The sequence below is a fragment of the Asparagus officinalis genome, chromosome 3 (assembly GCF_001876935.1).
Source record: "Asparagus officinalis chromosome 3, Aspof.V1, whole genome shotgun sequence".
Classification (NCBI taxonomy): Eukaryota; Viridiplantae; Streptophyta; class Magnoliopsida; order Asparagales; family Asparagaceae; genus Asparagus; species Asparagus officinalis.
The window spans coordinates 77,698,440-77,714,656 of record NC_033796.1 but is presented as its reverse complement, the minus strand read 5'-3'; the positions used below and the strand labels follow the sequence as shown (position 1 = coordinate 77,714,656).

The window sequence follows — 16,217 nt, the reverse complement described above, 5'->3', positions numbered from 1 at the left end:
AGGTAGTATGTGAATTTTAGTCCATATTGGCTAACTGAATGCATTTTAGTTGGTTTAAATTAACGCGTGTGTTATACATAATATAACAAAGGTGTTAGTATTATATACTTGCGTTGGTATATATGCGAGCGTGCGAACAAACGAGCGGGCTCGTGCGGGCGACACTCGTGCATGCACGTGCTCTTTTTGCACGTGCTATCTTTAAACGAGCTTAAACATTTTGCACGTGCTCACTTAAAACTAGCTAAATGTTTTGTATGTTACAAACTTTACAAGGATTGAATAGGTTTTATTGCAGACGTTACAAACATTGTAATAACTGGAATTCAAATCTTTGTCTCCTATGAACCTTATAAAAGGGCTTCTTCTGATCATTTGAAACACACAGAAAAACGAAATCTCATGTCTTCTTCTTCTTTTATAATTCTAGTTGTTAAGTACTAGAGGTTCTGGCGAACTGAAGAATTAGTCATGGTGTTCACAAGAAAAAGAGTGCTTCTTTGGATTGTAGTCGTCCCATACTCGGAAGTACTGTGCAGACCCAATGCTATCGTAAGCGAGGCATAGTTTTGTTCAAGACCAGACCTCTGTTAAGAGGGCGATTTGGCATTTCTATAAATTATTTTAAACTTGAAGTGTATCTATTATAATGTTTCTAACTTTATGCTTTTTTCCTTCTTTCCTATATGATTTGTTATGTACTATTTTGGATCTATTTTTATGATTGTTTTTCCTAGCTGCTATTTGGTGTTATCTTTAGGATTAGGATTTTCTCATAAATAAATCACTAGTAGAAAATTCCATATCCTAGACGGAATATCTTAGACGGAATTTTTTCCGTCTAGTTTACTGTTAATTTAGACGAAAAATTTCTGTCTAGGATATTCCGTCTAGGAAAAAATATTCTAGACAAAAATTTCCGTCTATAATAGCATCCTAGATGATTTTAGTATTTTTATTTTTTTTAAATGAAGCTAGCATCCTAGATGAAAATTTTTCGTATAGGATACATCCTAGACGGAAATTTTCCGTCTTGGATGTTTTGTCCCACAAGGGTGTGCTCATCCCTCCCAAAATTTTGTTTCCCCACCTAAATTCTCAAACCTGGCCTTTCCAAATTTTATTCCCAAAATTTCGTTCCCAAATCCTACTCCTCCCTCCACCGCCTCCCCTCCTCTCCCTCTCCCTCTCCCTCCTCACCGCGACCCCTCCCTCCTCCTCTACTCCCTCCTTGCCCCACGGCCTCCACACCTCTCCCGCCTCCTCTCCTTTTCCTCACCGGGACCCCATTTATGAACTCCTACATCCTCTCCTCCCGTCCTCAAGCTTCTCCACCTTCCCTATTACCCGCCCGATCCATTCCTCGCCCTTCAAGTCCTCCACGCCTCCAGCCAAGGGCGTCCCTCCCGCACATCCCCATCAGCGGTGGGCCCTATAAGACTCCAGGCGCCTCAGCCTCCGCCCTAACCCCTAACCACCACCCCCCATCCCCCCCCCACCAACACACACACACACACAAGCGTCCCACTCGGATCCGTGTAGCCCGCTTCTCAAATGAACCCGAACCCGTGCCCGCCACCATCTACCCCCTAGCAACCGACCCGGATGATAAAATGCTGGAGATCAGCGGGAGCTTCAACTCGCTGTTGCAGTCGAGTGGGCAGTTTGGGGATTTGAACTTTCTTGATGGGTTCGATTCGGGTGCGGGCTCGGGTGAGATCACGAACCCGGCTCTGGATCCGCAGGAGGCTTAAAAAGATGAGTTTTTTAATCCTTTCAATGTTTAGTTTGTGGTTTAGATGGGTATACCTAGTTTGGGTCTGAATAATTTTTCGGTTTGATGTATGTATGACAATCTTAATATTAGTTTAAGCATGTTCAGATCAATGCCCTGTTGTTTATATTCTCTTTTACTCTGGGTTTAAATTTGAAGTGAATTTATATACTTTACATCGATTAGTTACTTATTATCTCCATATTCCTCTTCATTACCATTTAGATATTGTGTTTGTCCTTAGATTCTCTCTCCTACCAAGATCTTGCTTTGGTTACAAATCTAGAGAAAACCCAAAGTTTTGAAGTGTTATGTTTCTATTTTTGGAAAGATTTGGAGGGAAGTGTGAAAGAGTTTAATTGACTGATATAGCTTTTGTTGTTTGCTGATAATTATTGCTTCGGTTGAGGGGAAGCAATTAATGACTTTGAATTTATTTCCCAAGGTGATCTTAGCATTTTTAAAGAATTATGCAAATTCATAAGCGCTTTGCTACCTTTTATTGATTCATGATGGCGTGCTCATATGGACTTTACAATTTACGCTTGAAAATGTTGCATGCACCTTTTTTAATGGCAGATGTATAGTTTTCTTCATGATTTTAATGGTCTTTACACAGCTTGTGATTTAAATCAAGCAGTTTAGAGACCATTTGTCGATACAAGTGCAATTTGAATGGTTTCTTAAACAAGACGAGATGGTGAATGTTAATTTGAATGGTTTCTTAAACAAGACCGTTTGGTGGATGTGCAAGAACACCTAAATTGTATGCTTTCTTCTTCATAAGCATGTGGAGGCCAAACATGTGTTTTAGAATGTAATATATGAATTTGTAGATTGTCAATAACATATCAAGATTCCTTGTGAGGGTATCCCTACATGTATGACACAAAATGATCTCAAAAGAGGAATCAGGTTATGACACTTTGATAATCAAAGTGTTATACAAACTAATGACACAAAATGATCTCAAAAGAGGAATCAGGTTATGACACTTTGATAATCAAAGTGTTATACAAACTAAAGTGAAAGAGGACACATGACTCTTGCTTAAGGTTATGACACTTTGATAATCAAAGTGTTATACAAACTAAAGTGAAAGAGGACACATGACTCTTGCTTAATATTTTTGAATAAAACAATTGTATGTTTGCCCATCTAACGGAGTCATGTTGCTATGTTTTACAGATTCAGTAGATGGATAAGCTCTTGGTAACCAAATGAATTCTGTGGGTAGCATGTTTTTCTTTGTTTATGCTATATGTTCATTTTGTCTGATTTCCATATGTTCTACTAGTAACTGATAATGATGCTTCATACAGGTTTTTTGTACAAAGAGCAAGCCAAATTGTAATGCTTGCCCAATGAGAGGAGAGTGCAAACACTTTTGCATGTTCATTTGCCAGGTATGCTATACACTTTAAACAATAATTTCATTGAAATGCTTACCAGTATATGATAATTAATTAAGTTGCACTATTGTATGCCTAAGCTGAAGAATGTGACTCGGTTGCGTACAGAACATCTAGTGTATGTTTCATTTTACAGATCATTCTATTGAAAATGAAGGATGTTTTATTTTCCATACAATGCACCTGAGTTTATGTAGTTGTTACAAGCAAGGTACTGCTTATGTGTGACTGTGTGCTTATGTGTGTGACTATGTGCTTATGGTAATATATATATATATTGGTGGTTAAACATAATTTAGACGTTTTAATTGGTTTTTTTTAAAGATTTCTGAAGGCAAGAGGGTATAATGTTGACAAAGCAACTCATGTGTGGTCAGACATGCTCCAGTGGAGAAGTGACTTTGGTATAGATTCTATTCTACAGGTAAGTAAATATATCATATTTTCATTATCTGTTTTTTATCGTATTACTATCAGTTCAAGAATGCTAAGTAAGTTGTTGAAAATCTTATTTCTTATATGATAACTTTGCTATCTTTGGTTTGGTATATTTACGTGCAAATGTTGTCTCCATTCCATGCTAGTTGCTACACTACATCTCACACTTTCAGCTTTATTTAGCTGCTTTCTATTCTATAGTACTTAACAAGACGTGAATGTAATGCATGACTAAAATACTTATTCTAACATCCCTCCTCAAAGTTGAGGCATAAATATCAATCATGTTCATATTGTTACACAGAGTGGTAAAATGCCCAAAATTCTGTGGTTTAGTGGCTTTGTATATATCAATCAGGCTTCATATATATCATTGGTCACTTGACCTCTATAAAAGTTGCTTTAGTCAGTAGCTTTGTCCTCATAAAAGGAATTTGAAATATTATAGTAAAGAATGTTAGTTTTGTTGGAGAGAACTAAGCTAGTAAACTCATTCTAAATTTCATTAGAGCATCATACTCACTCATGCACATGCCTGCCTGCCCTCTAAGTGACTCCAACGAATGCATGTGCACGTGTACATGATGGTGCATGTTTGCAAGTATCTGTACGTATATATATGTATATGTATGTATGTAATATATACAGGTATGTATACACACATAAGCACACAGTCACACACAGCATAGGTGACAAGGCCCACCAATATATTTATTACCATCAGTACAGTAAGTATATTATAAATACTAGTTGCTTGGTTGGTGCAGGTACTGCTTGCTTTGGAAGAGAGGATTGGGAATCTAAGCACAGGTTTGTCTGAAGCCGATATCTCTAGGTATATAGTGGAGGCGACATACCGTTCACCAAATCAAGTTCAAGATAAGGAAGAAGAGAAATTGTGTAATATGCTTGGTAGGCCTCTTGTTGGTTTAGGGCTCATTGTTCTACTTTGGATTGCTATCTTTCTTTCGAAGTGAAAATGCTATTGTCGACAAACTGAGCTCCTATTTTAAATCCATGTTGACATATTGCTTGCACTATATTATTTATATAGATATGTTGTATTGCCAAACTGCATGTTTGTTGTATACAAAACAAACCATTAATGTTTAACTTTTGAAATGGACTAGAATGTGTTTGAATTTATTTGTTTTCAAGCTTACCCATTGTTTTCAATGCAGCAGCAGAAAAAAAAAAAAAAAATACTGTAGCATAAGTATCATAGAAAGGATACCTACTATCCGTCCAACGGGATTTTCGTCTAGGATGCATCCTAGACAAAATTCATTTCCGTCTAGGATATTAAGTATCCTAGACGGAATTTCCGTCTAGAATGCAAACTAGACGGAATTCATTTTCATCTAGGATATTCCATCTAGGATACTTTCTAGATGGAAATTCCTTCTAGGATACTGCATCCTAGACTGAATTTTACTAGACCAACATCCTAGACGAAATTCTGTCTAGGATAGTCTTTTTAGATGAAAATTTGACTTTCCTAGACGGAATTTTACGTCTATAGGATACTCTGTTTTTTACTAGTAAATTAAGCCTCAGATGAAAGGGAGATGATAGTTTTATGATTTATGAAAACATTTCTGTAAGAGATATTTTTAGGATGAGAGTTGTCTTTTCTATTTTGCGTGTGAGTTTTAAAGGCATATAAGTTGACTTATCTTCAAATCCACTTGTGATCCTAGCGGCTAGCATCGTATACAAACCCCACGTTATATCCCCACCCTTCAATTAAATAAATCCTAATTTTATCTTTCCCTTAGTAGTTCTTGTTGCGCGCCGTGCGGAAGCGTGCTCGACAACCAAACGAGTCGGTGAGTGATGAGAGAAGAAAACCAAACCAAATCACGAGTGCAATTCACCAAAATACGACACAAATCAAACCAAACACAAGGATTTACGTGGTTCGGCAATTGCCTACGTCCACGGGGAGAGGATGGGGAGATTTCACTATATGGAGGAGAAATACAACGGGATACAACTCACAAAATCACTCAAATATAACTCTAACCAAAGCTCTTAACTCCCTCACAATATCTCCCTCTCAAAGTGCTCAAAACAATGCTAATTCTCTCCTTTTCTCTCCTTAAGAAATCCTAAAAAACGTGGTCCTATTTATAATAAAACACAATCCCAAACAAAGGAGGATTCCCAAACAAAAGAGGATTCTAAAAACGAGTCTGCCACACCAGGGTGTGGCGCAGACCACACTCATGGTAAACAGGGCAGATTCTGCCACACCAGGGTGTGGCGCAAACCACACCCATGGCAGACAAGGCAGATTCTGCCATACCCATGGCAGACACCACACCAGGGTGTGGTGGAGTCTGTTTTGGGTTTTTCTTCACGTTTTTCATAATTTCTTCGCCGTTTTCATAATTCTCCACCTCGGCGAAGTGTTCCCAATACTGAGCCGACACAAACATGAGCACCAATGTGTCGTCTCTCCAAACTCGGCTGCACCAATATGGTTGCCTACGTACCCCCTCTCCCAAGGGATTAAGTCGCCCGTAGTTCATCCAAATGGCCGCGAATGAACTCAAACCAATAGAAGAGTTCGCAACCCTTCTCTAATATCATCAACTCTGCGGCTGATAGCACCTCCAATGGCCTCAAACACCTCCACTTGAGGTGAACCAATGGCCATATCCAAACTGCATCTATCAGCTGCATTCGAATCAGAACCCAACTCATCATCTGCACCTAAATCCAAATGATCCCTAAGCTGTGTCACCTCAGCTGGAATCCCAAATAATACAGTATGATCTGGAGTAATCTTCACCCAATGTGGAGTAGCATCAAACTCCACCCGCTGCGATACATCTAAGGTCTGTCTAAAACTCTTCACCTGCTGAGAGTCAAATAGCTCCATCATCGAAGCCTCAACCAAAGTGACACTACCAGACCTATCTTCCAATGGAGCTTTACCTCCAATTACAGCAGTTGACAACTCTTTAATAGGATGACCCAAATATGTCGAAGCCTCGGTCCAAAATCTCTTCTGCAAACTATTGTTTGACAACAAACACCGATCCTCCTTCAGCAAGGCACGGTTCTCCAAATTTGTCACCCTGTCTAACTGCCCCAAGATTTTCTTTCCAACGAAGTGTCTCGAAATGCCGTGAGCTCTGCTCCAATGCAAAAACAGGTCCATCTTTTACCTCCCATCAAAATCAGAATGGAGTACCTTCACCTTTCTGCCTATCACACACTTCTTCAATCTGTTAGATACTACTAGGACTTTCTCCAAAGGGGATTTGGTTACAACCCAAACACGCCTAGAACAGTCACCAACAAAGGAAACCAAACGCCTATTACCTCCCAATGATGCCCACTTGGAAGGCCCCCAAACATCCACGTAAACTCCTTTAGAACGACCATTAGCACGGTGAATAGAGGTGCCACACTTCACCTCGGTCTTCTTGCTCACATCAACATGTTCACTGGACTTTAAATTGCAGGTCTTTACACCCTCTTTCAATCTATGCGATGAATCAATATTGGAATGGCCAAGCCCCAAATGCCGCAGTCTAGTCGAATCAACAGAAGTCGTCAGTTCTCCACCTGCCACTATACCTCCAGTCAAGTAATACAGGTTATTCCTCTTGACGCCCTTCATCACAATCTGAGAGTCTTCCACAATCTTGAGAACCATGTCCTCAATTCGAACATTCAGACCCTCTCCAACCAAAGCTCTAATTGAGATCAAGTTCTTCCTCAAAGAATGAACATATCTCACATCATTTAACTCTCTAACAGCCCCGTCAAACATTTTGATGCGAATTCTTCCTATCCCAAGGATCTGGCATGCACGGTTATCAGCCATGTACACCACACCACTATCCAGCTTCTCAAAACTGGAGAACCATTCCCTTCTAGGGCACACATGATAGGTCGCACCACTATCTAACATCCATTCAGATTCCTTCGAATAGCTATCTGTAGGACTGATAGAAAGCGAATAAATAGAAGAGTCAGAATTATTACCATCCGATACGATGTTTGCTTTTGATGATGGTTGCTTCCCTTTTCCCTTATGCTTATTCTTCATCCATTCGTCGAGCTTTGGGTAGTCTTTCTTCCAATGACCAGTCTCCTTGCACCAAGCACACTGATCTTTTCCAATTGTAGGATGTCCTACTCTAGACTGTGACTTCCAATTCTTTCGGTTTGGACCCTTCCCTCTTGCGATCAATGCCTCCGCTACCGGCTCAACTGAAGCCTCCTTATCCTTCTTTTGAAGCTGATAATTCACAAGTACAGCAGTGACCTCACTATACGAAAGAGTTGCCTTACCATTAATCAAAGTAATGACGAAGGTCTCATATTCCTCGTCGGGCAAGGAACTCAACAACAGCAACGCCTTGTCCTCATTTTCAATCATGACATCCACATTCGCCAAATCCGCAAGAAGCTTTGTGTAGTGGTTCATGTGATCTCTAATGGAGGTTCCCTTCTTCAACTGAAAACGATATAGTCTCCTCTTCAAATGCAAGCGGTTCTCAACACTCTTTGTCAGATACTTTCTTTCGAGAATCTCCCAAATCTTCTTTGCAGAAGTCTCATTCATCACATCATATTTTAGATCTTGAGTCAAACAATACCTAATCACACCACACGCCGTTCGATTCATCTTCTTCTAAACCTTCTCTTCAATCTCATCTGGCTTGCCATCTAACTCCAATGCATCCTCCAAATTCTGCGCGTTCAACGCATCCAAAACCTCGCATCTCCATAATTCAAAATTGTTTGTGCCATTAAACTTCTCCACATCTATCTTCATAGAGTGGATATTCAAACTCTGAATGGTCTTCGCGCCAGAAGCACCACCCTCGACACCCGAAGCACCTTCTTTTCCCGACATCCTTTCTCAACGCACCAACGAACGAAGAATAAATCCAAACTAAAAAGATAGAGTCTTTACCAAAAGATCCCACCTTTATCACCAAACGAAGCCTTAGACGAGCCTCCAAATTGATCTACTCCTCCAAATAGCCCAAGCGTAGCCCGAGCTCTGATACCACTTGTTGCGCGCCGTGCGGAAGCGTGCTCGACAACCAAACGAGTCGATGAGTGATGAGAGAAGAAAACCAAACCAAATCACGAGTGCAATTCACCAAAATACGATACAAATCAAACCAAACACAAAGATTTACGTGGTTCGGCAATTGCCTACATCCACGGGGAGAGGATGGGGAGATTTCACTATATGGAGGAGAAATACAACTAGTTACAACTCACAAAATCACTCAAATATAACCCTAACTAAAGCTCTCAACTCCCTCACAATATCTCCCTCTCAAAGTGCTCAAAACAATGCTAATTCTCTCCTTTTCTCTCCTTAAGAAACCCTAAAAAACGTGGTCCTATTTATAATAAAACACAATCCCAAACAAAGGAGGATTCCCAAACAAAGGAGGATTCTAAAAACGAGTCTGCCACACCAGGGTGTGGCGCAGACCACACCCATGGCAGACAGGACAGATTCTGCCACACCAGGGTGTGGCGTAGACCACACCCATGGCAGACAAGGCAGATTCTGTCACACCCATGGCAGACACCACACCAGGGTGTAGTGGAGTCTGTTTTGGGTTTTTCTTCATGTTTTTCACAATTTCTTCGCCGTTTTTACAGTTCCCCGCCTCCGCCAGATCCCACGCAAGAAGTAACTGGAAATTATTATTCATTTTCATAGCATATTCTTTGACAACGCCTTTGACATTGACTTCAGTGGGCAAAGTCAACTTTGTCTCCACCCGCACCTCCTCCTTACTAGACCTTGACGATGCTGCCTCCTCGTGAGGTGTCCTCAGACAACTGCATGCATCTTTTTGAATGTAGGCGAGCACAATCAGATCTCATTCTGACTTGAGGCTTAAACCACTTCTTTTCATCATTTAGCAGATTTGATTGAGTTTATTACCTCTCATATGATATATTGCTTAAACTTTATCCTTGCATTAGCAGACTCTTGGTCGCCTAGTGTTTTGAGTTTGATCTCACCATGCCGCGACTCCTCCTTTGAGACGATATGTCACAAACTTCACTTGATTTGCTTCGGTATATTAGCCATCTCAAAGAACTTCTCCACTTCATATAGTCAATCCAAGAAAACCTCTAAGTCCAGATTTCTTCCAAAGGAGGGGAGTTCCACCTTCATCTGGTACTCTTGGTCATGGTGATGTCTGCCTTGTCGATGATAGTTCCGACGATGGTTGAAGCTTCTGCCTTGACCTCTGCCATAAGGTCGGGGCTGATATGGAGGGATTTGGTTTGGACGTGATTGATATGGAGGGGGATGAACTGGAGGGGGTTGGGGATTATACAGGGTTGGATGTCGGGATAGCCTAACTCTCGGTTCGCTTAGGTGAAGACCATCGGCGAAATTATTCCCATTGTTGAAATGAAGGGTAAGTCCTTCAATGACTTGTTGAAGGTTCTGAAGAGACACCTCCAACGTGCCAAATCTTTCATCCATAGAATTCATCCTTGCAGAAAGATCTTGTAGAGAAAGGTCCTTCTCGTCGTTACCTGCCGTTGTCGAGGATGTTGAAGCCGAAGCTCTGATACCACTTGACGCGTCGTTACCTGCCGTTGTCGAGGATGTTGAAGCCGAAGCTCTGATACCACTTGACGCAGACGTAGAAACGAGGAGGCCGATCGGATATCGTTCCGATGTCGACGAGCCCTGACAATAGCAGGTAGAAAACAAGCTTGAATCCACAAGCCCTAGGTTCTCAAACTTGAGAAGAAAAACAATGGAGAACAATCCTCTTGATAGAATAATTGAAAGTTAATTACTTGATTTACAAATGGAACTATTATTTATAGCCAACTAAATCTATGCTAACTCTAATAAAAAAGAAAGTCTGAATCTAAAAGGAAATAACCAAAAAGGAACTCTTTCCTAATCTAAAAGAAAATAACCAAAAAAACTATTTTTTAATCAAAAAGGAAATAACCAAAAGAACTGTTAATCAAAAAGGAAATAATCAAAAGGACTCTTTCCTAATCTGAAGTCCGAGTCGACACGGATGCTTTTCTTCTTGTCTCATCCAATGCTTGATCTCCTGTATCACATCATTAAGTAGATTTGATTGAGTTTATTACCTCTCATATGATATATTGCTTAAACTTTATCCTCGCATTAAGCAGACTCGAGGCTTCGACCTTCTTCCCTTTAATTTCTCTTCTGCTCATGCATATCTGTCTCACCCAGCTTCCCTCTATGATCTTATTTTCATTTCAGCCAAGTTTAGAGGATCCTAACAGATGAGAGTTGCGCTTATGATACTTATATGGTATGTGTATGTTCCCGTGCTCCCATAATATATTTGTAGATTTGTTAGCTCACTCTTTGGCTGAATTTGACATTTTAAGTACGAAGTGACCCTCTTGCACATTCTCACTAGTAGAAACAACGGTTCAAACCGTTGGGATAGATATTGTCCCTAACGATTGAAACCGTTGGGGCAAAAAAAAAAAAACCGTTGGCACAAATTGCGTTAGGACAAAGTTTGCCCCAATGGTTCTTTTCGTAGCGCCAACGGTTCCAACCGTTGGTGCTGATATTTTTTTCATTTTAATTTTTAAAATATAAAAAAAACTGTACCAACGGGTGGAACCGTTGGTGCGCACATCAACACCAATGGTTCCAACCGTTGGTGCTGATGTTTGCACCAACGGTTGGTGCTGATGTTTGCACCAACGGTTCCACCCGTTGGTGCAAAAATGTGCTGAGGTTTCAATTAAACATAGACAACATCCCAAATTGTTTACAAACATCAACCATATAAACATGCTAGTTCAATAGTTTCCCAAGTCAACCTGTTGCATATACCACAAAAATATTTGTTCACGTAACAATCATTGACAACTTGTATCATAAATTCAAGCACTAACAAACTACAATCTACAAAATTGGTGCACATGAGAAGCGTGAACAATTACATGAGTGTCTCACAAACACAAAATATATAAAGTTTTGGTGCACAAACATAGCACTTAACACTTCCAAAATAAACCAAACTTTGGCACACAAACATGACATCTTGGATATAAAAAACATTCAAAATTGTCATTGAACCCTTCGTGTAATAGGCTCACAGTTTTGACTGTAGATTGTCCTTGAACTGCCAATTCATCAGTAGCAGAGTGAGCTTGATTAGTGTTGAATTGGCTGCAACTCGCCTCAGAAATTTCAGTGTTGAAATGTTTCAGTGGCATCTCTCTTGCGGCCGCTACATTCCCTCCCCATCCAAGCATCCTTCCTCTAGCATACCTGTGCATCCTTCCCGTATTAAAGTTCAGCTTCATGCATTGAGATTAATAGCCAAGATAGGAAAGATATTCAATGTAATAGCAAAAAGTAATAACTAGTATCATAAATGCATAATTCTTATATTGATTACATGTGCTAAGCTTATGCGATAACTACAAAAAGTGCCAACTCAATGGTTCTTTATATTGGTCAGGTAAGTTATAAATAGCATCATTCTTATATGGGTACTATAATCTCTCAGAATGGTCAGCACTAAGTCCTATATTGTCGAAAGTCAATGATTTAAGATATCTTAATTATTTATTAGAAAATTAAGATCGGTCATAAATTATTGCATGGTCTTCCTGAACTCACAATGGCATTTTTGAGGTACTCATCAGATTTTGGAAGTTGCTTTGATCGCAGCCACCTTGATTCCAATAGAAATGCATTGCATAACCTTGTCCACTGACCAATGAGAGAGGTAATATATATGTTAAATTTTATAAATTAACAAATATAAATGCTTTAAGGTCTACTCATTAAAGTACTTACTACTTTTTTTATAGAGTCGATAGGGTTCCATCCTTGTTCCTTGAATACATATTGGGCAATTTCATTCGTGATGTCGTACAAGGCTATGTAACAACACTTCATGTATGTAGGAAGTATGTCTGCTGCTGAGAGTTCCCATCTGAAATAAACTCGAGCATTAGCATATTGTTGGCATGATTAAGCAGCCCATCACTGCTCTTCAAGCTTTTGTTGGAGTTAAAGAATCGTACATTATTGTTGGCATGATTAAGCAGCCCATCACTGCTCTTCAAGCTTTTGTTGGAGTTAAAGAATCGTACATTAGCCCTCAACTGATCGATCGCCTCCAAGTAGCTTTCAAGATCCTCATGTGGACCCTTCAAAATCTTAGACTCAGCCTACACATTTCAAGAACAAACTAATCACTACCCTGAGACTTTACACAAAAATAAGCCTAACTGAGCTGGGAAACACCACATAGAACATGACTTTTGACAATTAGGCCGTTAAATGAACCAGTTAGGAGACGTTATTATATTATAATTATTGAGGCAAAGAGGACCAGAGATAGGCTTGAAGAATTTGATTCAAAGCAAATAATTTAAGAACGAGATGACAATAGTTAACAGAGAGATGACTCATAATAGCTGACTAGAAGGAAATGATTCGTGTAGACGAATCCAAAAGGTTGGGATAAAGGTTTTAATGTGTTGAGGTTGTTGTCGTAGCCCAATTTCGCAAATCCACTCTGATCTACTGTTTACCTCTTCTTGAAGACCTCAATTTCAAGTATTTTTTTTTACAACTAACTTTCCATATCTTCATGAACCACATCTTTCAAAATCCTAAAATTATAGACGCAAATATTAATAAACCCACTACATAAACTCCCATTCATCAAAATGAGAAATTTCCACTCCACAACTCTACTTCAAAATTCACCACATAATTAAACCCAACAACATAACCAACAACATGTACAGCATGAAATTCAAAAGAAAATTTCAGTTTCACATTGACAAAAAAGGTCTAATCTAGGATTAATGTTCAGATTTTTTTAAAAAAACAATAAAACTCAAATTTCAAGCAAAAATTCTACGAACCTGACGCGTGAGATCAAACTGACCGAGAATAACCTTAGCCGACTTAAGCGTCTTATCAATATTCTCATGCGCCCTCCGAATCGCGTGCGTCCGAACCTGATCCAAAATCAAAACCCTAATTCACTTCAACAAACCCTAACAGAACGAGAATCAGATCGGTCTAGGGTTTCAAACTGCAGGAGAGATTCAATACCTGAGTCGGTCTCATGGCGGCCTCGAGGGCGGTGTGAGGGACTGAATCCTCGATTGGTTCCTTTGGGGATGATTCTGGCCATGATGAGCCTGAAACAAACTTAAGGGAAATGGTGATAGAAAGAATTGGGAGAATTGAGAGAGAATGAAGACAGGGGTTGAGTTGAGAAGAAGAACAGAGCTCTAATTTCATTCATATCATACTCAATTGTACAATTCCCTATTTATACAAGCTAACCTCTGAGTTGAAGTTTGCGCACGTGCACAAACAGCACACAGCCCACAACAGAAAACAAACAGAAAACAGAAACAGTTATACAGTTGTTGAGCTGGACATTTCATATAGGACCTCAGTAATTATAAGTGCTTGCAGATAGCTCCCTAGGCTTTGCGCACTTTGGATGACCTTGCAGCAAAGAACAACAAGCTTTGCGAAGAGAATGATAGCATTTCCCCTCAGGTGAAATATAATGAACCCTTACAATTGTTTCCGTTTGTCTAGTTTCAATCTTCCAGCCAAGAGCTAAAAGATGCTTTCTAGCTTTTTCTACTACATTGCTGACTTTGCAATAAACTTTCTTTCCATTTATCCGCTCCTCATTCACACAGATCATTACAGCTTCAGGATAATATGCTGCCTTAAGATTGATAGGCTTCCAGGGCTCCGCAATACTTGAGTTTTTTCTACCAAAATTGTTTTCATAAATTCTGCTAGCTTTTTGTGAAATATCGATAAGCTGCTTATAAAAACTCCCACCAAGGACAACTGTTCGCAACTCCTGTATCAACTCTAAAACAAGCATATGCCAAGTGGATTGAGAACCAAAAATCCAGACTTCAATTTTCTCAGAGAATGCATCAGTAGCTCTCAAATCAAACCAAATTTGTCTAACTGATACCGGTAGTTCCTCATCCTCATTGAAAGATTGAAGCACTTGAAGAAATACCCACTCACCTCGAGTTTTATCTCTAACAGCTTCTTTGACTTTCTGTACAAAATCTTCTTGGCTTTTGACATCTCGAAGTTCCACTCGCCCCATCTGCAATCCACTAGCTACTAAATGCACATGTGAACCAATGAACCCTGACACTACAACTTTCCCTTGAAGATCTAACTTTTCAATTCCCAGGCCTATGAGCTCCGTTTGGAGAGTGTGTTCTTTACAGGCGGAAGGGAGAGATTCGTGCGTCCGAACCTGATCCAAAATCAAAACCCTAATTCACTTCAACAAACCCTAACAGAACGAGAATCAGATCGGTCTAGGGTTTCAAACTGCAGGAGAGATTCAATACCTGAGTCGGTCTCATGGCGGCCTCGAGGGCGGTGTGAGGGACTGAATCCTCGATTGGTTCCTTTGGGGATGATTCTGGCCATGATGAGCCTGAAACAAACTTAAGGGAAATGGTGATAGAAAGAATTGGGAGAATTGAGAGAGAATGAAGACAGGGGTTGAGTTGAGAAGAAGAACAGAGCTCTAATTTCATTCATATCATACTCAATTGTACAATTCCCTATTTATACAAGCTAACCTCTGAGTTGAAGTTTGCGCACGTGCACAAACAGCACACAGCCCACAACAGAAAACAAACAGAAAACAGAAACAGTTATACAGTTGTTGAGCTGGACATTTCATATAGGACCTCAGTAATTATAAGTGCTTGCAGATAGCTCCCTAGGCTTTGCGTATCAGGCCACTTTGTGTATCAGTCCCCAGCTTCTCAAGCCATCAGTCTTCAAGCTTTCGAGGTCTTTGGCGCAATTGACAGGGTTGTTCATCAGGTCCTGACAATTCCCTCCCCTTAATTTGGACCTTGTCTCAAGGTCAAATGTAGGAAACCTTACGGTCTCTAACAAGCCTCTAGCTAGCTCAAAACTGATTACACCACCAAAAATATGATGATACTGGCAAACTTTGGAAATCAATTCCCCTGTAACAGCTTCCTCTAAGCTTGCCATGTATTTGATGTAAATGGACCAGAGAAATGAAAAGGAATTGCTGACAAGAGGCTGTAAGTGGACAGGGGTGAATTTGAACGTGACAAAATCACACATGGGCCAGTATACAACACCACTTAGTGCTCCGTTTGCAGAGTGTGTTCTTTACAGGTGGAAGGGAGAGATTCCTCATCGGCAGACGGCGAGTTGGCCCAAGAGGTCGCGGCGACCTGAGCAATTCCAATGTTGCCGCAGTTCCGGCGAGCCTTGTTGCTGAGCTGGCGAACGAAATTAGGCGGAAACTTGAGGATGAGAGCTGAGGATCTCAATCCTCTGCTGATTCTCTTGGCTCTGTTGCCGGCCATGGCTGAAACTGTGTTGCTGGCCATGGCTGAAACGTTCGAAACTGGCAGTTTCTTGTTGGTTTTTTTCTTCTTGCTTGAGATTGGCCACGGTGGGTTCTTGAGCTTTGGATTTTTCTTGCTTGAGATTGGCCATGGTCGTTTCTTGTGCTTTGGCTCTCTCTTGTTTGAGGATGGCCATGGCGGTTTCT

At 40.3% G+C, this 16,217-nt stretch overlaps 1 protein-coding gene and 1 long non-coding RNA gene across 3 annotated transcripts; one reads left to right on the top strand and one right to left on the bottom strand.

Moving 5' to 3' along the window:
- On the top strand, nucleotides 1,506-4,737 carry LOC109834363. Of its 2 annotated transcripts, none has more exons than XR_002245545.1 (5): nucleotides 1,506-2,689; nucleotides 2,830-3,003; nucleotides 3,097-3,180; nucleotides 3,511-3,610; nucleotides 4,392-4,737. It is a non-coding gene; the product is annotated as an uncharacterized LOC109834363 (long non-coding RNA). The 2 variants fall into 2 exon arrangements; XR_002245546.1 differs by lacking the exon at nucleotides 1,506-2,689 and adding an exon at nucleotides 2,735-2,759.
- On the bottom strand, nucleotides 12,553-13,921 carry LOC109835313. The gene is made up of 3 exons (XM_020403293.1): nucleotides 13,730-13,921; nucleotides 13,537-13,632; nucleotides 12,553-12,831 (listed from the first exon to the last, which is right to left on the bottom strand). The coding sequence occupies exons 1-3, from the start codon at nucleotides 13,919-13,921 to the stop codon at nucleotides 12,553-12,555; spliced, it is 567 nt and encodes a 188-aa protein (XP_020258882.1).

Coding starts and splice junctions, on each gene's coding strand:
- LOC109835313 (XM_020403293.1), bottom strand. CDS start 13,921: ATGAAATTAGAGCTCTGTTCTTCTTCTCAACTCAACCCCTGTCTTCAT. Junction 13,633..13,729: donor CCGCCATGAGACCGACTCAG/GTATTGAATCTC, acceptor ATTTTGGATCAG/GTTCGGACGCACGCGATTCG. Junction 12,832..13,536: donor AGTTTGATCTCACGCGTCAG/GTTCGTAGAATT, acceptor TGAAATGTGTAG/GCTGAGTCTAAGATTTTGAA.